Source organism: Halictus rubicundus, chromosome 6 (genome assembly GCF_050948215.1).
Source record: "Halictus rubicundus isolate RS-2024b chromosome 6, iyHalRubi1_principal, whole genome shotgun sequence".
NCBI classification, from domain to species: domain Eukaryota; kingdom Metazoa; phylum Arthropoda; class Insecta; order Hymenoptera; family Halictidae; genus Halictus; species Halictus rubicundus.
In genome coordinates this window covers 14,005,670-14,030,662 of record NC_135154.1, presented here as the reverse complement: position 1 = coordinate 14,030,662, position 24,993 = coordinate 14,005,670, and the positions used below count along the sequence as shown (strand labels likewise).

Sequence of the window (24,993 nt, the reverse complement as noted above, 5' to 3'; positions counted from 1 at the left end):
GTGCATCCTGGCATTTTAATCGAATCCGGCCCGTTTGGGGAGTATAAAATAGTCACACAATGAATTTAATTAGTCGGTAGCTCGGTCGTAAATGTTTCGGAGCCTTTACACGCTCGTTTCTGAAAACTTCTAATATTCTTCACAGACGGAAGAACGGAAATCTTCGAACGGATTTAGCAAATACTACTCGAAACGAAACATAAATTATGTTTATTCCTTGGTATTCCCTGTCTCCGTTCCAAATATTTAAACTATCCATTGCAATTCCAAGTCCCGAATGTGCATTTCCTTGGAATATAAAATGGATAATTGTTAAAGAGTCGTTTGGAGGTACCTTCTATTTCCAAATCATGCGGCAAGAGTCGATGGAAGTTTGAATATTTTATGAAACGAACTAGGATTATAAGTCGGTGGTAAATGGTCTTTGTGAAAAACACTGCAAAGGGTTCATCAAGAGAGGACACACGTCGCGTGGTAATTTTATTGAAGAATTTTCCGGCGGAGACTATCTCTGGTGGCGAGTAGCATGAATCCAGCTCAAAGCGATCCCGGGCAAAGACTTTTCAGCCTGAAAAGCGTGAAAGATTTCAACAAAGTCTTTCCAGCTTAAAACGCGCAGGGGTTCAGCAAAGTTAAGTACCGTCGTTCCCAATGGCCGTCGAAACGCGACAATGCAGAGTGGTCTAGAAAGCAGCATTTCCTGACCGAAATCCAATTTTTCACGTTTAACACCAATTTCATTCCTTTAAGTGGCTACCCTTTAGCAGTAAAGGCACATTTCAATTAACTGTGCCCCCAAAAATTTTTTTACTGCTACACACATAGTAGATTATTATAAAGTCATATAGTGAATTTATAGACAGTGTAAAAATATAATCGTTAGACTGCGGATCTATAGGCAAAATAAAATTTGTCTTTATCAATTCCAAGGCACAGTTAAAAGTTGTTTTCTTTTTCTAATGATCTTAACAAGTTGAAGATAGTACACCAACATTCTTAAATTCTTTTAATCCATTATCTCAAATTACGCCAACTCGTTTTTCTCGTAAATACATCGCTAACAATCTCCTTGCCTAATTGTTAATTTGAAATATTCATACTTAATTCATACAAATAAGTATGAATGTCAAATTTTAAATTTACGATATTAGACCTACGTTACCTATTAGATAGATATTAGACCTACTAAAGTTCACCAGTAGTTTAAAAAAGAAGCCTTTATCCTCAAACTTTTTTTTTTAGTATATTTAAGTTCAAAAATGACTACAAGTAAAAGAACTTCACATTTCATGATTATAAGAAAAAATCAGAATTACTACTTTCATCTCCAACAACATCCTCCATTTCTGTTTTTTATCAATAATGATAGTGACCAACAAAGTTGAGCGTATGCATACGGCTCCGGTGATAGCGACCAGGAAAATTGAGCGTATATACACGCTCCGGCGATAGTGATCAAGAAAATTGATCGCATATATACGCTAATGATGCAAATGGGTTAAAGGATATGAGAAAAATTTAACAAATATCTATCGCACATTCGCAGCGAGCAGTATGCGTGCTAAAAGTTTCATCGAGATCGGTCGACAGAGAAACAAGTTCCTCGGTCTAACAAATTTGCATTCGCGCAGCAGAGACCGAAGTGAAACAGTACAGTCCGTAACATCATTAAAATGTTACACGCGGCCCGGGCAAAGTGTGCAACAGCCTGAAAAACTTAGTTCAGCCTCATCTTACTGTACTCCCCACGGAATTTCCTACAATCTCCTGTGCCGACTCGAACCATGCAAACATCTCGAACCGAGCTATTACACAACGAGATATCGCGACGCAAACTCACGGCGAGCTAATATTCGATAAACCGATCACGGGGCATCGGGAAGATATTGTTCTCGCCGCTATGGGACGCGATCGCGTCGGAGCGAGAAGAACGAAAAAGTCTCGAAAAGCATCGACGGTGGAAAAGAGTGGAGAAAAGGAGAGACCATTGAATCGTTTTTCATTGCGATCCAACGGAATGTTCGCCGGGGACCCGGATGGTAACAGCGCCGCGGTCCGTCGACGCTTCCATTCCGATTTGATTTCGCATTTAGCACGGGATCGCGCGCCGGTGTGCTGAGAAGGGGCCCGCCGTTTCCCATACCCTGATAAAGCGGCGTACGCGTCTGGTCATTTATCTTTTTCTTTCGGAGGCGTGGACCGTTCACGGAGCCGTCTGCGGGCCGAGAGGCGATCGTCGTAATCCACCGTGGAATTCGCCTTGTCCGAGTCGCCTCTGAGAATACACGCGCCCACGCGCTCGCTTGTCTCGCCCGTTAAACACAGTCAATCGCGAAAACTCTTCGCGAAGGACTAGCCGTGGCATTCTAGAGTTCCGGCCGAGCGTGCACCGGTAGAAAATCGCGTTTCTCGCTTCCTACCGTCGCGCCGTGCTACGCGGAATCATATTTCGCTGCCAACTCTGTCCGCAATGCCTAATCATTCACCATCTCTGCGAATGCCATTTTGGTTCCAGGCATTGATCGACAGTAGCCGACCATTTACCATTTTTGTATGAACCATCGATGGACAATGGACGATCTTACGCCGTTTCTGTATTACCATTTTTGCACGAAGAAAGTTACAACGCCATTTCGAAGTCAACTGTGCCAAGGTATAGAACCACTAGTCACAGGTGCCATTTGTTATTCAATTCATTGATTCAAGACGAATGTGTGCCTGGTCCGATAGTGGACGTCTCCATGGTAATATTTGCTGTTAATATTAAGCTTAATACTTGTGCAATATGTGTAATGTCGCAAGAAGAGTTGAATAAGATGTGAATACATATATATTCGATTTTCATCGAAATCTCCCAACGATTAACAAAGTGCAGCGTTTCGTCCATAGAGTAGCACTCTGACTGACTCTCTCGTTAGCGCCACGCATCACCCCACCACTCGCAGTACGTCAGCGAATAGGAACGAAGCCAGAATAGCCACCGCTGCTCCCGAGCGACTTGCCGAGGGTTTCTCGGGTTCCGGGACGCTACGGAGGGAATACCGGCGATGAAAAATGAGCAGGACTTACCAATGTAAAAAGGAGAGGTGTCGTAGGCGTTGCAGGGGCCGGCGTGTCGCGTCTCGAGGACGAAGCCGGTAACACAGGCGTCCTTGACGATGTGACACCAACTGGGATAGGTGATATTGTTGGTGGCGCACAACATGGTCGCCGATGGATCTCGATCGCGGTGTGTCCGGTTCCGGACCCGCTCCCGCTTCCGGGGACAGCGATGGGTGCAGGTCACGCAACGTGGTCGGCCCGACTTCATTTCCGACAGACACGTCTGCCCCTCGCGGCAACGAATCGTGGTGCAGTCTGCGTTCTCTGTGCAGAAAGACGAACACTGCGTCGTTAGAATTGCAATACCGTACAAATTCTGTACGAAAAATTCTGTACAAATTGACCCGATGAAAATGTGTGTGTGCAAAATCTCGATACAAAACAATCTTTTTGTACAAGAATTTCCAAACAGGGCCTACGAAATGACGCTCTAGACCCGAACAGGTTGCGTGCCACGGTGAAATTGTATTACAATAAATTTGAATTTGAAAGATCACGGAAGCGGTACGCGAGAAGAAAAGAAGCCGTCTGGACGTCTGAATTCCGTCGGTCAACCACCGGCCGTGATCATTTATCTGAACGTGTACGGTCAATGCACGAATTGCGTAATGTTTCATCGGGTCGCGTACGCGTTGACGACTGGCAGAATGAAAAATGAGCAATACATTGCACGATCCCCCCGTGAGAAGTGGGCCATTGACCCAAGTAGGTGTAACGATATATTATTGCAGTAATCGTGTCTGCGAACGTAGTCGCCGCATGGAACTACTCATTGTCAGCGGACGAGGACAGAGCGCGTCTAATTCGACGATTGAACCTGTCTCTCATTTCTGCCTCGTCACAGCAGCCTTCTACTACTAGCCAGTCTCTTTCAATACCATTCGTTCTCATTAGACTGCGGATGTGTGTGGCAGCGAGCTCTGTCAAAATATGGAAGCGGCGGCGTCTGGCCACTAACAATAGCGTTCGCGCCTCGGGATCATGGCCGTCAAAATTCGTTTCGTATTACGTGAACACTGTCTAAAACAACCTTGATGAACGCACTGAAATTTCCACAGTTTCTTCGACGTAGGATAACTAATAATTCAATCGTTTTTTTTTCAGGTTGAATGTGCAATTCTATGTCGAATATATTTTGTACGCAATTTAAGCGATATTATTCATGGACGAATGTGCTTCAAAGATTTCTTCGGGGGTTCTCAAGGTCACTCTTGTAATTTTGTATACACAATATCGTCAGATTGCTAGCATTAGTGTGTACAATATGATCAGTAGATTGGGAATCTTTATTCTGCATCCGTTGCAAAAAATTATGATTCGTTTTTTTTTTGTTTTCGTTAAGAATTTGATTAGGCTCAAGATAAGGTAGCAATACTCTTAAATTCTTTTAGCCTTCCTACTGTTTCGAACTACAACTACTCATTCTTGTCATAACTTAACTACACTGAACTGTGAGTGCACTGTGACGCTGTGAGTGCATAACAACGCACAATGCATAATACGTTGTTTTATTTCTTAGATCCTGAATTCTCGAAACACAGTGAAACGATGTAACGTTGTTTAAAAATGATCAAATTCAGACTTGTTAGAAACTTGTTGGAAAGACTTATCGAAAGCTGTACATTTTTTTTTATATACCATTTTGTCGTTGTTTCTCTATGGTTAAATATTATGTAGGGCACGTTTGCTCTTCGAATGACCGTTCTGGGCCGTTCAAAATGGCGGACGAGCGTCTGCTCTAGGGTTCTTAGCGCACGTACAGATCGGGGCAATCATCGTATCACTCGCGGCTGTAGTTGTTGTCTATGTTTGCCGTACTATGTGACTGTACTATATTAATATTAAGTGATTCACGCTCGGTAATGCGATCCATGTCGTTAGACGCGATGCTTAGGCCGCGCACGTACTTTTATATGGAAGCCTGTCCCGATGGCTTGATCTTGATGTTTGTCGCGCAGACCACAGCGGTACATTGTTATACATTGAGGGACATCTGCTTAGCAAGAGCAATTGAATTTATTAAGATACATTACGCAAATTGTAGTACACCGAGCATTATACTAATGAGAATACAGCGCTATGTCTTTATTAAAAGAATAAGATTAAGCATCGGGACTATACTCGCGGAGGGAGCCTCGCTGATGCTAGCCGATTCTGCTTTCACAGGGAAACAAATCTCCTGTTTTTCTATAGGAGTAACTATAATTCATTGAACTGCATAAGGTGACCACGACTTTGTTCGAATCTCCTCCAGCAGTTTCGGAGTCCTCAAAAGATTAGCTTTGATAAATTTTGTTGGAATATAAAGTATGGGAAGCTCCCAATGAAACGATTAAACAAATGTTAACAAATAAACTGTCCCGCCTTCGATAGAAGGTTTGATCATTCTCTGTGCTTTGTATTTTGTTCATCTTTTTCAACATCGATGCGATTCTACACCTTTCAATTTCTTCAACCTATTTCTTTGCGTACAAGTTCTTTCACATTATCTGTGCGTGCACAAAGAAAGTTTCGGCTTTCGCCAATTACAGGCGACCGTATGTGCGATTAATTAACAGGTCTATCTGTCGCATTAACATGTTTAGAGCTCGTAGGAAAGTGTCTGAATCCATACACGGTACACGCGCTGCATGCTTTCTAAATTTTGTGAACGTGAATTCACAATTTTTCAGGACGAAGTGCAACAAATAAACGCCTGCAGTAATTCTTCTTTCTATCGAACTGTTGCAATCAGATAGAGACTAATAGGAAATTAATGAAAATATCTGTACCGTGAAATTATGCAAATTATTTGCAGTTTCGCACGGTGCGCAAGCACGACGGTAATCATGTCAGTTCGTACATGTTACCGTGGCCCAATCAGTGATTACATTGTGTCAATGCTACACTAGGTTGAATGACCAATGACCCTCGTACACACGGCGTTGCATAACATTGCATTCTGTTTATTAGTCATCGCGTATCAAGTGATACGATAAATTGCAGTAATCCGTTGCCTTCGACGTTTAAGACGAATCATTCGCCAGACTCGCATTATATAATAACGAGGATGCTGAAAAAGAAAAACAAAATAGAGGGAGAGAGAGAGAGAGAGAGAGAGAGAGAGAGAGAGAGAGAGAGGAAGTTCAATAAGCGTGTTCGGCGATTACGTTCCTTTCGAGATAAACGTCGGTCTCCGTTCGAAAAACGAGCGCAGCTTGTTGTTGGACAGAAGTTTCCATCGATGAATCGAGGAATCAATTCTTCCTATGATGCGGTTCAGTGGTTCTTAGAAAGATGAGAAACAGAACTAGCAATTGGCTGAAATTAACCGATGCAAAACGAGCAGTGTCACAACAATTTAAGAGAAACGGATCAGTATCTGGAACGATATCAAGAAAAATTTAAAAGACTCGACACGAACGTTCGCGTTCGGACAAACTACAAACGTCATTACCAGTCAACGGAATTGCAATAAACTCAAGCGAAATAGAAATTTATTTTCATTCAGTTCTAAATTCTTCTAACGTTTTCACTGCTTTAAATTACACCTCAGTTTTGTCATGAACGCATAAAATCCGCTGTCTGGCATTACCCTCCATTAAAATCTATTCAGAAAACCGTAAATAAACATTTGTACATAAATTTCGATAATTTTCAATTCAAAATAATAATATCGTGGAATTTTATTTTAGTATTCGTTCGATTGACTTCCAAACACTGAAATATGTGAATGTGGATATTGGCCAATGTTAATGAATTATTTATGCGTACAGCTAACAGCAACGTTTATCACTTCATCGGCAGGGTTACGAGCGATTGTGTCGATTGAGAATATTCTTTTTTTTTTTTTAAGAAAATACCGGCAATCAGCGTGTTGCGTAATGCGCGCGATTATTGTTCCGCCGATCCGTCAAATATATCACTTTGATTTCCCGTCTAAGTAAATACTTCAACACGTGTCGCGCGCAACACTCTTCAATAGAGTCGTAAATTTTCAAACGGCGAAACACGACTTCGACGACCGCGGTCCTGTTTGCAAATCCGCGATATAACGCGTCTATGATTTATGATTCATGTGTGCGACGGGGGTCAACGCAAGAAGGAATGCACACGACCATTACGTGTACGTACGAACATTGTGGTTTACGAACGAGCATATGCTCGCGAGGCACGTGCTCGTTAAGGAGTTCAAGTCTTAGACGTACGGCCATGTCTTCCGGATAACGTTAATTGAGGACGTCGTGACACAGAATCTGACGTGTCTATTTGGAAAATAAATTTCATCCACAGTTTAAAAGATCAATGCTCGAGAAACATAAAAAAATTTAAGATATTCGAAAGATACTGTGTTACATAATAGACGATACAAATATAATTTTCTCACGAAATTCTTTGTGCATTGGCTAATTGATCCTTTAAATATCTGAAAGAAATGCTCAACAATTTTTAAAAAGTCACTACGCTTTCAAGAATATTCAGAATTTCCTCCGTAACGTCACACTCTGACTGACTCTCCCGTTAGAGCCCCGTGTCCCCCACCATTTGCATTGCGTCAGCAGCGAGCTAGCCAATAGGAGCAAGGCTAGAATGGCCTCCACTGCTCTCGAGCGTCTCGCTGAGAATTTCTCGCGAGGCGCGTGCTCGTTAAGTAAACAGAGAAATATTTCATTCCTCGTTTAATAATTTTAGTAAATTGAATATGACAGACGTTATTGAATTCTTTTCATCTGCCTGCTGTTTAAAATCTCACTCACCCATTTTTCCGATGTCCAGTAATAAAAGTTTATAAATATGTCTGTGAATATGATGTCAAAATAATTTTTTCATGCACGGTGTTTTAACAGGTTATATATAGTTTTTCGAGCCTGAAGAATTCTGTAGGAATTCGATTAATAAAAGAAATGGAGCCGCACCGAGGAGACATATCGAGCATAAACGTTGAGCGGGTGAATTAAAGAATAAGTGATAGCCTCTTACCGAACAAATTCTTTCGGCGAAATTTATTTGTTTTTCTCCATAAATCGAGCGCAATTTACGGCGGCGCATTTCGCACGCCCACGCGTTGACTCGTATGATTTAAAACAGTGCGCTCGCTTCAGGGTTAAAATCGTATTCCGCCGAACGGACTGCCGAAAGAACAGTTCTTCTGGCGAGGTGCGGTTTATTCAACCCTTTTGCAGTGCTTTGACATCATTACTCGAGGAGCATAAAACAATTTGATTTTACACTTGACATACTACACTGTCCACATTCAAATTAACAGCAGCTAAATAAATTCAACGTTGTCATTTTTATAAGCCAGTCCAATGAAAGATTGTAACACTAAATCCACCGAGCACTAAAAGCTTTAAAAGCTAACACGTCTTACCTTGTACAAATAACACAATTTATTTAGATTTTGAAGTTTTCAATTCAATTGTTTTTCAAATTTTTATTAGAATATATTCTTGAATAAAGAAATTTGTATAATCGTTTTCGATAGAAGTATGTTTATCATTTCAATAATTATAAGATACAACAGCTGAGAACGGTCATTTGACCGGGGATGGTAGGCTCGGTGTTAAGTATAATTGCGAGGACTGTCATAATCGAGATTGCTCTCAAAGGTAAAGTTGAAGTCCGACGACTTGCGAACGCGAGAGTAGGTGTCTTTTCTAATTAACGAGTGTAAGTGATAAATCGAGTGATCCCGTGTACTTTGGAACACTGTGTACGGACGCGTGCACGCCAATAGTAATTAATGAGAAGTCGTTATCGATGATCGAAAGGAAACATGGCGAAGCTCAAAGCGTATCCTTTTCGGAACTCGTTCTACCAGTCGTAACAAAGCCGCGGATAGAACCGTTGCTCGGATCCACCGGCTAGAGCTCTCTCTTAGGGGCCCGACATAATTAATTAGCAACGGCATTAAATGGACAAGTCAGCGGGAACCAGTTTTTCGTCCTGTAATTAACGATCGGTGATAAGATCGCTCCCCTTTGTTCTTTATAACGTTATATTTACTTTCGACCGGGGCCACGTTTTGTTTCAGGACCGTCGCGATTCGCAAGATCAAGTTATATCCGAATCGAATCCGCGAATCTTCGATGTTGGAAGTCGAATTAAAATCTCTCGAACTGCAAGTCCTACTTGGACATAAGCGACACGTGCCAGCACGATCAGCAGCTTTTCTATTTGTTCATAAATCAACTCTTTCGTTTCAACAACTGCCTCCAAACGGGCCTTCGGGGTTTCATTAACACCGACAAGAAAGTTGATTTTCTACTTTCCTGCCATTTCTCATCATTCCTGTTTCTTGAAGTAGGAGTCTTGAAATATGATAGCCAGGCTGCTGATCAGTATGCAAATCAGAATTATTCGAGTCTATTTATATACATCATGGATAATTTTAGTTGACCGCCGAATAAAAACAGATGGAAAGCGTGCGAAGCCTTCAGTCACATAAACAGGGAAGCTCTACTTAACAGCTCCGCGAATCGACATTAGTAGGAATTGTCTTTTTCACAATATTAACTCCCAACATCGTTAATATGTTTCATTTTGAACATCTGTGCACCTTCGCACATCCTGGACACCATGTTGGAAGTGTTGAACAGTTAAGACAGCCCCGCTATCACGAACTACAAAGACCCAGTTCCTAAACCTTCGAGTCATCATCAAATGAAGCCGGAGGACAGCTAACCGGGCGTCGCGGCTCTATTTACCCCTTAGTCCGACAGAAATGGATTTCCCAGTCGCGCCATTATCCGCTTCCGTCCTGGACGATCGTCGCGACAGCACCACGACCATAATTCAAGGGACGCAAGCAGATGGACAATTTCCCTCGCATCATCAACGGGACGCTTAACTGTAGAGCTGGCGCGCTGAAAAGCGACTTCTAGCCAAAATTAAAAACGTTGCCATCGTCGACTTCTACCAACAAGAATGTAGTCAATTCAATCTGCGCGAACACAAAAAAAAACACACAAAGACTAACTATATACAAGATGGGTACCATACAAATTTAATCCGAAAATATCCGAACTCGCGAGAGAAACATAATAAGCGGGGAGAAGCATCAATCCTGGTTAACATTGACGATGTTCACATCAAATGGAACCCGTCTTTTGGAACCCTCTTCCAGAGATCCTCCGATTTATAGAAACACGCTTAGAAATAAAAATTATTTCATTTCGTTGACAGGCAAATCTTTAACAGTGTTTACGATAACCCATCAACGAGGATTTAAATAAAAATCAGATTCTCTCGGGACAAGCCGATCGCAGAATTGTCGGAGACGACCGCCATGTTGGATTCCGAATGTTCGAGAGATGTTGCAGCGTCGAAATCGAAATTCGTAGATGAAGGAACGTTTGCAAAGCACGGTTTGAAACCGAAAGACTGTCCCCGAAAAACGCTTGGCAGGCTGGCAAGAGCGAGCATGAGCGGGCGATAGCTGGCAGAAAGCAGGCGGGACGCGGCTCGACGCGGATCGACGCTTGAGAAAACCGTGGCAATGTGTGGTGGAGCTATTAGCAGCGAGTAAAAAGAAATAAGCAAATTACTTAACGCCCGTGCTGGCGTGATAAGATGGCACCGGCGGCGCGCCGCGCCGGTACGAGAGGTCCGTGAATATGAAAGAATCCGGACCGGCAGGACTCCGGGCTGAGCGAGGCGTAGCGGGGCCGGGGTAACTCGTACGCGTTCCAGCGCGCATATTACCGTGTGCATATTTACAGACACGTGCACTTTCGCGCCTCGGATCCTCGAGAAAGACGATTATTTGCATCGCGACACCTCCTCGCTAAGCCGGCTGGTTTATTTACTTATTTACTTCCCTGTCCTCTGTGCTGTGTGCCGTGTCTCTCCGTCTACGGTCTCTTCCTCCCCCCTCTGTTTCCTCGTGCCCGACGGATTTCGCGTTTTCGGGAACCGTCGGTTCACATTTCCGAGTTCCTTGGACATACCGGAAAAATGGACGGCGGAGATTAGGCTGTTTCGTCTACCCTTATCATCCCGCCCACCCCCGAAAGCTTGTTTTCAATGCTTTCCGCCCTAAAAGCTTTTTAACAACCTGAACGACCTATTGTTTACCGGCCGAGAACAGTTGGAAAATTGTATCGACGAAAGTAACATAAATCGGTAAAATGAGTAGAGGCTCGAGGGTTAACCCCTTCCCGTGCTATTTACCTCGGCGAAATCCGGACCGAAAGCAGTTGCAATACTAGCCGAAATATAAATACCTGCGAGACAGACTCGTGATGTTTACGTTTGGCAGATTTTCACTCGACGAGTCCTACTCGTGATGTTTACGTTTGCGCCGAAATCTTCACGACGAGCCAGACTCGTTAAAATACGGGAAGGCGTTAAGAGTCCAGCTCGCTGGTAGGTCGTCAAAGGAGCTAACGGGCTGGGAAAGAGCTAAATAACCTGTTGGTGCGTTTAGGGCGATTTGAATGGAGGACAAGCTATCCGCAAGACAGCTCGGCACAGGCTATTATTTGCAAGGCAGCATCGATTCCTCGGTCGGTCGGTGGTTCGCGTGTAAATACACACACGCGAGAGCGGTTCACGCGATTTTCCGCTGGCACGGAGAAAGGAAGGTACAGTTAGCCGATCGGAATATTCAGGACCGCGAATGGTTCATGGCTTCTCGCGGCCCACGGAGGACGTGGCCGCGTCTTCTATACGCGTGCACACGGATTCGCAAAATCGCCAAGGTCCCCGGCGGATTTCACGGTGGACACCGCGCGCCGTGGCCGTCGCGCTGGCCGAATGCAGCTCGCATCGGTCCGTTACCACGGCGATATGTAAAACGCAGTCACGGCACGACGTGCACGGTTTGCATACGGGCAAAGGTTGTCTTTACCGGTTGTTTACAGTATTGAGCAGCGCGAGGACGAACCAGACGACGACAACGAGGAACGCCGAGGAGAAAGGGCGCGACGAGGGGGCAATGGGAACGGCCATCGACGCGACAGTAAATTCATACAGGGAACGGACGTTAACTGTGCGCTCGTTAGATATTTGAATTATTTATTAGGTCATTCGAGGCGGTACGTCGCTCCACGGCAACCCCCTTCGCCGTCGAAGATAAGAAGCTGCGGTACAGTGCTTCTTCGATCGACAACTCCAACCAGTGTACCGAACACTGAATTTCCAATTTTTCAAATATCAATTTCAATTTCGCGAAGGAGAATCGCACGGCAATAAAATTGGACTCGAAGCTTCAAGCTTCAAGCTTTCGTCGTGTATCGTTCATTATTTTCTAAGATGTTCTGGCAGCAAACTTTTCTAACATCGTTGGGAAAATTTTTTCTATAGCTTGCCCCTCAAAATTTCATGTAAACGAAGTTTAATTGAACTTTGAACGAGAAGTGTACGGCCAATGTTACAGTGACACGTCACGAGAGCTTCGCCGGACCAGGGGATCATTGTAAAGAGGGAGCTTCAAGGTTGAAACCAATGGCGGATTGAATAGCGAAAAAATTTTTCCAACGTTTTCGGACACGCTTCAATCTGCGGTACTTCAGTCACGCAACATCATCTTGGAAAACGATGAACGATAGATTACAAAAGTAGAGGCTCCGAGCCCGCATTTAGTATCATCAGTAGAACATGAAATAAGATTCATCCTAACATAATCCGTCAATGTTGAAACGGTATTCACGCCTGTGTCCGTAACCGGGTGTCCGTAAGAAATCGCGAAACCGCTGGGCATCTCCACTTTGTCGGACAATTACAGACCGAGGATGATTTCCATGAAACCATACGAAGACGTTCGTGGTTATTGACATCCGGCTGGGAATCAATGACAGAGGCAACGGCGCGAGCTTGTTGAGCCGGGGTGCTCGGTGAAATTACAAGGGGGAGGGGAGGGGGGAGGGGAAGAAAAACGTTACTTTGCATAAAAATCCGCTAACCAATTAAACTGCCGATGAGACGTCCTCGGCGGCACCCTAAAAAATGGTCACGCGATATCGGGCTGGGAGAGTCGGGAAAGAAATCGAAAGAGATAACAAGAGAGAGAGAGAGAGTCAGAGAGAGAGAGAGAGAGAGAGAGAGATAGGGAGCAAGGTAGAGAGCCTATGTTCCACGCACGCAGAGCGCTTGTGACAGAGCGTGCCCGACCGAGCTGATGTGTAGCACGTTGTTGCAAGTTGGCAATTATGTGGTGAAATTCGTTGCAGCGTGCAGAGCGCAGGGTGCGAGCGAGGAGAGCCCGGCCAATGGGAGGAGGTCCTAGACGGGTCCTCGCGGGACCACGAAGGAGAGAGTATCCAACCGGAGGTATGCGTCGGTGAATGTCGATGTCGAGAGACGCGGACGCGCGGACGTTGATATGATTGCGAGGAACTCCGTACGAACGAACGAAAGGCCGTGGCAGAGTCGAGGGAAGAGAGGAGAGAGAGAGAGAGAGACCAGAAGGGGGCCGAGAAGAAGCGAGGGGGTTAGGAGAGAAGAGAGCGAGAGAGAAAGGAGAGAGGAGACGCGCCGCGAGAGAGAGAGAGAGAGAGAGAGAGAGAGTCCGATTCGGCTGGCGGGTGAAACGCCGCCGGGCCCCCGAGCGGAGAAACAAAGACGGCAGATCTTGCACAAGTCCAACGAAAAAAGAAGAGCTTGGCGCGGACGCTGCGCCACGCCACGCCACGCCACGCCACGCCACGCCACGCCATGCCGCGCCACGCCACACCACGCTATACACACCACGCCACGCCACTGCTCGGCTCTGCTCGGCTTTACTCAGCTCTGCTCAGCTCTGCTCAGCTCTGCTCAGGTTTGCTCAGCTCTCGCCGGTGACCAGACACCAGGCCAACAGCGTGTGCAGCGTTGCTGACGAGGAAGGCTGCGCCCCGGAGCTGCTCCTCCGCCACGAGAAAACCGGCGAGTTTCGAAAACAACCATGCGAGGCGGTTTGACGTTTCAAGGGGAGGAGCGGACGAGCCTGGCTCCCGGCTCCTTGTGCCACGCTGAATACTTAGTAACCGTGGAACGAGAATTGGTTGATTGCTCGAAATGGTACTATGTTGTAGCCATTAATCCTCTCCGAGGTGAAGACTTCGCTCAACGTCGGTCGCATTTTTGCCAGAAAATCGAATTCCAGGGACGGGGCCTGCTACCCGCGGCAGGATGGACGGCTGACCGACGAGCGATCACTGGGGCACCGTGCTCGAGAGACGTTGCAAGGTCTACTTGTCATGGCTGTTCCGTTTCGCGCTCGCAGCTTCGTGGAGACTGGCCGAATTTTGGATCTTCGATTAGCATTCGCAACATTCATCGGCTACTTAGAGTCTGACTGAAAGGCCTGCGAAGGCTACCGGTCTTTGTTCAGAGAGCTAAGCTTTATTCCACGGTGATAGAGCGGAACGCATTTGCATTAGAATCAAATTAGCAGCATTGGAATCTGATCTTTGTTAGATTTGCGTTGCACAGCATTGCACCGTCTCGTGGACTCCTTAGAGCCTGACTCAAGCTTCAGCTCTGCGATTGCTACCAGCAATGGAGCTAAGGATTGTGAACTCTGTTCGACAGCTAGAGAGAGGCACGCCTTTGCAATAAAATTTGCAATTAGACTATGATCTCTGTGTTTGATTAAAGTCCACAGTTTTGCCTTGCTTCGCGAGCTTCTCAGAGCCTGACCGAAATTCTAGGTCTTGAATGGTGTCACCAGCCTCTTTCTTGCAACGTCGCTACGACCACAGACAGAAACACCTTTGCAAATTAACCTAGAATCTGATCATTGTTTGCCTAGCACTGTAAGGAGTTGCCAATTAGCATTCGTGTTACGCATTTCACCGGTGATGGCTGCGGCTATGAAACAAGTCGCAAACACTGTCGCCGCTTCGAATTTTCGTGTCCGAGGAATTTTCTCGAAACGAATGGGCTGCCGAAGAGCCTGGTCCTCCGCGAAATCTCGGTCGCGGGATCTCGGATAAACCTTCGCTCGTTGCTCCTCTCGTTCCCGTTCCCTCTGTCTTTTCCAACGGCTCGTTCTCCCGTCGCTTCCTCTTCTTCACCTTCGTCGCTATCATCTTCTTGTTTTCTCCTCGTCTAACCGTCTTTCCCCTCGTGTGTTCCTCTTCCTCCTTTTTCCCTCCCTGCGTACGGAGGACTCCCTTCTGGTTCCCCGGTCGTCGACGTTTCCTCTCTTCCTCGCGCTCGCCTCTATCAGCGTCTCCTTCCGTCCCGCTCCAACCGGCGAGCAGTCGAAAAAGACGGCACGTATGGCATACCGAGGCGCAGCCGTGCCACGAGGCCTTCTCGTGTGCGAGGTACTCAACCTTCTTTGCATCTACCGGTCGCCTCTCTCCACCCTCTTCACAGACGGGTAAACGTTTGACCTCGTGCGACCCACCTGTTCCGCCGAACCAGAGGTGAGCCGTGTCGAAGACGAAGAGGAGGAGGAAGAGGAACGGCCGAAGAGAAACCGGACGAGGAAGAAGTCCGCCTCGCGAACCCAGAAAACGTCGTTCCCCAAAAACTGATTTGTCTTGTTCGACATCATTGTGTGGATGGAAGCTTGCCTGTGGAAAGAGTATAGACACCCTGAAGGACGAATGTTGGTAATGCAAAAAGGGTACGGGCTCCAAAGAAGCTAAATAACCTGTTGGTGCTTCAGGGCCGAGTTCTTTTTGCTGATCTGAAACGTCTTGCTTTAACAATTTTAATAGGTTGATAGCTCTTACGTTCTTTTGGCATTTAAATGGCACCTACTTGTTTGTGCCTGTACTTATCATGCTATCTCAGCCTATAACTCACATCAATTGCTTTTAGAACGCAAGGAGTAACTGTGTACAATGTCCTTATTCTCTCTCTCTCTCTCTCTTTATTTCCTGAAGATTCGATTTAATAGAAGACAATTTCAGGAAGTAGCAAACTGGAAGACTATAGAGCACATCTCCGCCTGAAAATTCACTAAAGATAGCAAAGATTTGCATCGCGGAGCCTGGTCCTAGCAAAACAATTCCGCAAGACGAATTGCTCCGTCTTCAAGTTTACATCTCGCTGGATAATTGATCGTCTTTGACCGGCTCTCCAGCGTGCTAGATCGCGGAAGTTGTTCCAAGAATCAGGAACAATAGATGTCATAAGGAAGACGTCGCTGTCGCTTCGCAAGTTAAATATTTATAGGTGCTTTTGCGTAACCGCGGACGAAGGACCTAGCCTTGTTAGGATTCTAGGTTAATGAGGTCCTCCGCGAAGTTTGCGTTGCTTTCTTTTCCCGAAGTATTCCGCGATGGAGCGCCTCGCACCTAAGCTTTCCCGGCTCGAGACGCGATGGGAATAGTTTGTTGTTTCACGAACTCCCGATTTAGATGGTCGTAACGTTCCTTCGCGGTTATACCGGGTCTCCGGGATCGGAAAGAGCCCGCCGCGTTATGAAAACAAGTCTCCGATGCGTTTGCTGCTTCAGCGAACATCTAGGCACGAACAATTTGGCTACCCACGACCGCCGCGATCCTGGAAACGGGATCTGGATCTTCTCCGGCTTTCTTCCGGCTTAGCAGCAGCACATCGGGTCGGGCCTGCCGCGCGGAACACGCGTTTAGAAGCTGTACGATCAAACTGTGAACGATCGAAGATCGAAAATATTTGAAGACCGGCTACCGCTGGTCAGATGTACGCGCGATCTAGACTGGTTCCAAAGCAATTGGGAATTTATTGCCCGGAGAGTAAACCGAAATGTTTAATTCCGAGTCAGTGCAATTTATATTTCGCGGCTGCGTGTTGATCGTTCAACAACAACAGGGAGAAGCAGACTTTGAAGTGACGGTGGTATTTTAGTCGGCTGGTTACGCAGATTCGAAGATTATGCAAGGACTCAAAAGATTAACGTGCAAAATACTTCGAGGAATTATAATACGTAACTATATTGTTTTATAGAAGATTACTGTGCATTATTAGAATATAGAAATGAGTTCATCCAGTTCCCAGAAGTTTTTCACGCGTCGTCGAGTATTTTTGGCAAGAACAATGGGTCCGAAAGGATTTCCAGGATCCTATAAAATCCGGCGAACATAAAAATAGGGGGATCCACGATTATAGGCGCGTTTGTTTTTTGAATTCTCACCTTCCACCCACGGCAGATTACTCACGCTATATGTTAGTCATACCTTTTTCTAGAGAAAAACCTGCGAAACCATGTTACGTCATGGCGGATTAAACTCCTCGCATAATTCTGCTGATTCACCTTCTCGAGAAACGTCGCGATCACCCCTTCGTAATTTCGGTACAGCTTCTTTTCACCAGGTTACGCCTATTATTTCGTAAACGGTTTACGAAATTCAAGCAAACGAAGGATCCTCGTAACCTTTGCGTCGACTATCGAGAATTGACGCAACCATCCCGACGATTTAAAATAGCTTCAATGCCGCTGGTATCATTTATAATCGACATCGAGTTTACAAAATACAATTTCGTAGAACCCGGTTTCTTAGAAGCAAAACAAATGAGATTATCCAGGTAGTCAATATTTTAGGATGATCGAAGACAACAAGTCGAGTCGCTTTTTCCTTGAATTTTCTACCAGTATATTACCGCGGCATACTGAATGCAGCTTAAAACTGTTTGAAATTTAAAACGTCCTGTTTTTTTTTAAAGGAAAATGAGCTCTCTAACTTATCAAGTTAAATTGATTAAAATATTGTGCAGGAGGTTTCTCGCTTAGGCACGGCTGTTTAAGGTTAAAGCGATACCGGGATATTCAAAGTAGGCAATTTTTAGGTGCATAAAAACGACGATCGAGTGAATCACCGCGATCAAGACCCCGCCTCGGCCACGGGGCCGGCCATCGACACGAACAGATCGTTCCAGACGTTCTTCCACGAGTTTTCGTCTGAATTCGTCCGAAAGGACTCGGTTCGTCGCACTCGGTTCGTGACGCGTCCACCGAACGAATCGAAGAACCGCAAAAAAGTACAGCGGCCATCCACAACCAAGTGAACCGACTTCTCTTTCGCCGCTAATTATCGTCTGGCTTCCGGTCGTACGCCGATCGCGCGTCCGCTTCTATCGTCGGCGGAAGTGGCGCGGAAAGCGGTCGCCACGGTGCCGCGCACTGTTATGCCAAAATAAGAAAATAATCAGTGGGTTAGCCCCCGATCCCACTTATCCGACAATATTAATCCCAACAACTGGGAAAAACAACGTACCTTCAATATTTCGTGAATCGTAACTTGAAAATTGAAAACCTTGAGGCAAAAGCCGGGCAAACGCGTTTTTAAATGAAATTCTTGTTGTTGAAGTTTTACATATTTCTATATACTCCCGATTACTGCAAGAATTACGCCATTTTCAAAATCTGGATCAGAAAATTCTTACTGTTAGTAAAAGGCTTCCTGGATCACCGCGAGTGTCAACATCGTTATCAAATAAATAAGAATACAAATAAAATTTCATTCAAAATAAAAATTCTGCATTAATTACAGGGAACCATAGGCAACTAAAGGTTTGTTAATTTAAATAAGTTGAAGGAAAATATTAACGTGTCTACCATTCTTTTAATCTCTTTGCTGGAACATTCCTTGTTTCCTGATGTAGGAAATTTAATTTTTGAAATAAATGATTATAAAAGTTATCGTAACAACTGTATTCATGGTAAACAGCCAATTTCCGCTACCTTTGCCTAAACAAATGCAACGTACTAGGAGAAGAGTAAGTATTCTATTGTTCGAACACTTTTGGCTTTCTATTAATTTATACAAGGTGTCACCGATCCGAGAAAGTAATATTTGTTCGTTTAAGGTTTCGGTTTCGAGAAAATCGAGTTTGAAAATTCAGTGAATACGCGTGCTATTAGTAGGCGTCGGCTGCCGCGTCTGATCATGACCTACCGGTTCTACTTCCTGCAAATACTAGGGCACGCGAACCCAACGGACCTTTAAACTAATTTTTCTCGAAAACGAAGCCTTGAACGAAAAAACATTATTCTTTCTTCTCGACTTATTTTTCCACGTCAATTAACCTCCTTGTGGCATCAGATCTTTACCAATTGTTGCTTTAACCCTCGTGTCAGTAACCGGGTATCCGAGTAACTATATAATTTCTTCTTAGACCTTATTTAATATTTTTGGTTGATAGCTAGCAAAATGATTACATATTACGTAAGAATGTTACATTCGAGGCATAAAAGTATGCATCGAAGTTGTGGGGTGTAACGTCATTGAACATCGTTGGAAAATTTGGTTATCGACATAAGGGTTGGAAGGCTACGGTTAGTTTAAACAATTTCGGCGGGGGTGTGTGAGTGTTGCACGCGGAAAAGGGTTGGCGCGCGTGCACGTGCAGACGAGCGAGTCGCGCGGCTCCGCTCGCTTGGACGTGTGTTAGGGCGTGTCCTTGTGGCGTCCTTGCCCTCCGGTCGTTCACCGTACGCACGTACGAGCGCACGCACGCGCGCACGCACGCACGCGCGCACGCACGCACGCACGCACGCTGCAGAACGCGCCCACGCAACGCGTGCACGTTTGGAACCCGGGACACGCGGTCTTTTACGTTTACGACACTTACGGCCCCCCTTCCACCGCACGCCGACTAAAAATAACTCTCGGCTCGAGAAATTCGGCGTGCATCGATCAGCGTTTCGCCATCGGCTAAACGAAAGTCTAATAAAATTTTTTATCGACTCGCCCTTCACCCGAGGGGACTTCACTCTTTCGGAAAATACAAGGAAAATTCCATGTCTGAGATCCGGATCGATCTTACGTTCCTTTTTCTTTTTTACTCAATGACGACTCCAAGAATTATCCTGCAGATCTCATTCAATCATTGTATTTGTAATTTTAACAGTTTTTGCAAGCTTAGCGGCAATTTATTTTACTCTCGCCGTTAGGTCTCGCCTAACTCGAGCATCCTGAATGCTTATTTCTCATGCCAGGAAAAACCTAGTGATATGCGAAAATTGTTTTTCAAGGCCATCGTTCGATCATCCCAGTTGTTTAAACGCAACGATACTGTTTTGTCATAGCCATAGGATAGCTAAGGTGAAGCCGGGTCCAATGACTTATAATAGTGTGACTTTCGGACGACCTTCGGTGCAAAAATCGATAACATTTGAGTAAAATCTACGGAAACCTTTATATTTAACCTAGCGGGGCGTTGATACAAGAAATACATTTTTTTGTTGTGAATCAATTTTTAGAACTACGAGTTCCAGCAAGAGTTTCTAGTCTAATGATCGAATCTTCTTAAATTCCAATGCAACGCAGACAGACCTTTTTGACTGTGATAAAACGAAGGAAAAACACATTTTCTACCGAAATGGTCATCGGTAATCCTTGTTCCTAGAACAAACGATGTTCCGAAATATTTGATCGTTGATTACAGAAGACAGAAAGCACAGTGTGAATTTGAACAGTACAAAGGTGAAAAACCAAAGTAACCATGAAAGTTGTCCCACCAAATTTCGTAACTAAACTGCGGATTTTTATGCAAAATAAATATTGTCTGTATCGATTCCAGGCTGCAGAAGCTACGTACACATTTATTTCTTTCCTTAACCATTTGGATCGGTTGTAAGTAAAACAACAGTACATTTCAATCCTTTAAATGCTTTGCTTTAGTTCGTTTTAACATGAACACATTATAAATCCGCAGTCCGTGCATAACCATCGTTCGAATGCCCCCACTTGTAAATCGATTTCCGTAATTTACAAACATTCTACATATATGCAAACGTTCGCGCACGTCACGATCCTCGATCGCACGGTCGAATTTCGTCAACGCGCGTCTGGGCCTCTCTCGCGCGTCACGAATATTTACAACCGTAAATTTCGATACGGACAAGTCATTTCGCGCGTTTACGTAAGCAAGAAGAAAACACGTTGCTTACGGAATGAGCAGATATTATGGGAAAAACGCGGCTCGCGTGTCCTTGGCATTCCACGCGCCGTAAATTAACGACGAAACCGCAGATTATCCTGAAACGGCCTCGAGTTATGCTCTGGTTACACGTCCGCGTACTTTTTCTCTCTCTCTCTCTCTCTCTCTCTCTCCACCCTCCCTTTTTTCGCGGGCTGATTGCTCTAACGAGTTTTTGATTCAATGTTTATGCATTATTGTGATGCAGTCTACGGCGGAGGAGCGAGGCTTGGCGACGAACCAGCCTGCTAATCGAACAAGCGATCAGCATCAGGGACGAGAAACATATATCGACGTTTTTCTTTGTTTTTTTTTTTGTTTCTCTTGCGAAGGAAACGCGTCGGGAGACTGGCACAGTTTAATTCGATAAATCGATTATATCGTGATGCGCCTGACCTGGAACATCGACGACGATGACTCTTATTACTGCGGCAATCAGCCGCTCAAGGAACATTTAACGCTCGTTACTGATTCCGTTTCCTGATAATCAGACTACGGACTTTATACGTGCGTCGGGGATAAAACTGCGGACAATTATGCAGAAAAACTTGAATAAAAACGGAACACTGGTTCTTCTCGGTAAACGAACTAAATCCTTTTGTTCTCTAAATCAACCCTTTCGTTCGTCCCGATTCAAAGAAAATGCAATCTTTTATTCCTTAAAGGTGGATCTTTTGGATGAATATCTTTTGCAAATTTTCAGCCACGTTCGGATCTTCTTCTAGACTCGATACGAAGGGCTTTGAAAATTTATTGAAAATTGAGGAGCAACTGATTGTTTCAAACTCGTTAAAAGGCAAAATTCACTGTAGTCTAATTTCTGTGTCTCACGACGAACTTGGAAAATTTTGACGCACGAATAGCTACGCTTTAAAAAAAAAAATTAAAAATTGTAGGAATAAATGGATGGCCTTCAGCCGAAGAATTTTCTCAACGTCTCAATAGCGTCATCTAACTGTCCAGCTTACAATGTCTTTAAATTGGAAGGTCACTGAGTTCAATTAGGTAGGGCATTCGCCAGGTGCGACAGGATCAACGCGCGCAGAACAATGCGCGTGTTTCAATAATAAAAATCATTCTCAAACGACGTTGAAAAAATCCTGGAAGCCTTGAGTGTCATTTCTTACACGTCCACGAAGTTGCTCATAGTATAGCAACCTCTAATTAGTCGAATTCGCGCCGGAAACGTCTCCGGTTACAATTTGCAATTGTCGCGTCATCTCGACGGAAGTGCTAGGAAGCTCTAGTAATCTAGATGCCGAGTAATTAGCAGACACGAGGATAGTACAATAAGATGTTCGCGTGAACATTTTCGAAGGTGTTCGGCCGCCATGTTGGAAAAGGAGCTGCCACCAGCCAGTCTCGCAATCGGCGATCTTGTGTCCAAAGTTACAGGCTTTATTACGACTTCTCTTCGAGGGAATACACAGAAAACGTTACTTCTCTCTCCCTCTCTTCTTCTCCCCCACCTCTCTCCCTCTCTCTCTCTCTCTCTGCCTGTCTCCGTTTCTTTGGCCTTTCTCCTTCTCTTTCTCTCTCACCCTCTCTTTCTGTTCCTCTCGCGCTGTCTTCGCTCTTTTTATAATTTTTTGTTCTCTCTTACAGCCAGGCAGATCGCGTCTCGGTCGATGAACTTCCTGGAACGATCTTGCGATTGCCTCCCGATGCTTTTTTTCTACTTTTGTTTCTTTCTCTCCTTTTCTTCTTGAATCCACGCAATGTCGGGCACGCCGGCGCGGCGAGAGAGGAGCAAAAATCGTGCCTCCTCGCGATGCATCTTCGAGAGGCCCAGGGCCCAGGCCCCAGGACCGCGAGAGCCCGAAAAACTCGCGAAGACAGCTTATTAGCTTCGTCATGTCTGGCCCCGGCTGTTTGTTCCACCGTCTGTCGGACTGGTCGACAGCCGGCCGGCCAATTAACGGATTTTCGCGAAAATTTGTGCTCGCTGTTTAGCGAAACCCGCGACGCTTGCGCAGAGACTATTTTGTACTCGCCGACGAGTCTGGCACGAAACACAAACGTTTGAAACGATATTCCGGTCTAGAACTTCGAGACAATCGATCCTTTGCGCTGTGTCTTCGCTAGGCCCCTTGACACACAAATTAACCCTTAAGCGGGATATATATATATACAGGGTCATCCGTTTTTAAACGGCCAAACGTCAACCAGCTATAGAGGACCCCAAATGAAACAACTTTCACCCCTAACACTTTTTTTGATTCGGTCTTGATTTTTAGATAATTGTAAAAACCCGTCATTTTTGCGTTCACTTAAGATTAAATATATTAGGACTGCAATTATGTATCTTGATGATTTTTCCTTTGTTTGGTTTAAAATAAATAGGGGCATCTTTTTTATTAAGTGAACTTTTTTGTATGACCTTTGGATCTTGGCTTTCTTGACATGGGGCACGCCGTGGAGACTGAATGAAATAACTTCGAATCAAAAAAAGTGTTAGGGGTGAAAGTTGTTCCATTTGGGGTCCTCTATAGCTGGTTGATGTTTGGCCGTTTAAAAACGGATGACCCTGTATATATATATATATATATATATATATATATATATATATATATATATAACGAAATATCGTGCTAGGATATTTCTAAAATTATGTGTATTAATTTTCTCAGATACCTTCAAACATATAATTTAAGACCGCGTAATCGAAATGTTCCAGAGAAGTTAAAGAAACTTTGTGTTTGCAATTATCGCACAACACAGTAGCGAAAGTTAGTGCACAAAAATTTTGTTGGGGTCATGAGAGACCCTAGCGTACCAATTAAGAGCGAAATGAAATTCGATGTGACCGAGGATAACATTGATTTTTTTATTTATCATTTGTGCGAGTTTCACAATGAATTTTAGAATCAAGACATGTCCCTGAGATGTTTTTGGTAACATTTCTTGTCAATATTGAATAACATGTCGCACCCTTCTCGCATGCATTGCATTTTCGAGGTACATTTCAAAAGTCCACGTTAATCTGTTTTTAATCGTATTCAATCCCCTTTATTTCGGATTGAGTTGGATCATTGGGGTGTTATTTGTTACAGAAAAATGACATAATAACAGGAATTACGTAAGTCGCGTGTCCGATTCTTTTTATGAAAAAGTGAAAGTGCTCCTGATGCGTTGCTCTGATCAGTTACATTTTTGACATCTAGTTAGATGGAATCTGTTTTAAATTGCATCTAACGAGAACCGGTTCATATCAAATGGATTTACAGTCATCGATTTCAGTTCCTGCTCGTTTTGCGATTAAATAGAGCAATGTTAGAAATGCGTTCGGCACGGAATTATATAAATATTGATAGGAACTGGTTGACGATTACATTAAACGTGTAAAAGAATTTTATTTTATCCTCTATGCTTCGCGAACCACCAGGTATTTACCATTCAATATAATCATTAATTTCAATGGGTGATATTTTAATACGATAATTAATTAGATTGCTCGCTCAATTTTGTAGAATTACTGATTCAGTTTTATCGATGTGATCATATTTTTCAAAGCGAGACTGTAACGCTATTTTGAAATTAGAGCGCGCAATATTTTAAAACAATAATTTACTTGGATGAAATTACTCATTCAATTTCAGTGTTTTGAGCCGATTTTGTTAAGAAACTCTTTACCGTTTGGGTTTCGGAATTGTTTATACAGAACTGTGACCATTTTGACGAACGAACGAAGATTGATGGCAAGCAGCGTAGTGGGGAAAAAAATATCTGCAAAAGGCGAAGACAACGAAGCCGAGGCCGAAAGAAGCACAAGGTTGTTCGTAGAATATGTGCACGGTCAAGATCTGTTATCCCTGGAAAAAGGATAAAGTAACGGGCGGAAGATCAAGAGACTGGTAACGCGCCGAGAAGAATGCAGAGGAATAACAGCGTTAAAAAAGGTTTTATTTTCTAGGAAAGAAGATCGCGTTCTTCGCTCTCGGAAGGTAATCCCATTAATGATCCGTAAAAATGACGTTGAAATTACACGGTTCTCAGGAAGTTGATGCGAAATTGAAAAACTTCAAAACCCTTCAACAATCAGTGCAAAGTGCAGATCCTACACTAAAAAAT

The 24,993-nt window shown here is 44.3% G+C and overlaps 1 protein-coding gene across 3 annotated transcripts in view; it reads right to left on the bottom strand.

Annotated features, from left to right (window-relative positions):
* LOC143355343 (follistatin) overlaps positions 1–24,993 on the bottom strand; it is a 65,416-nt gene that overhangs the window by 2,111 nt on the left and 38,312 nt on the right. For all 3 annotated transcript variants that reach the window (XM_076790102.1, XM_076790104.1, XM_076790103.1), the window contains one exon: positions 3,070–3,366. In XM_076790102.1, coding sequence (XP_076646217.1) covers positions 3,070–3,366 — 297 coding nt within the window. The remainder of the gene's footprint in view (positions 1–3,069; positions 3,367–24,993) is intronic.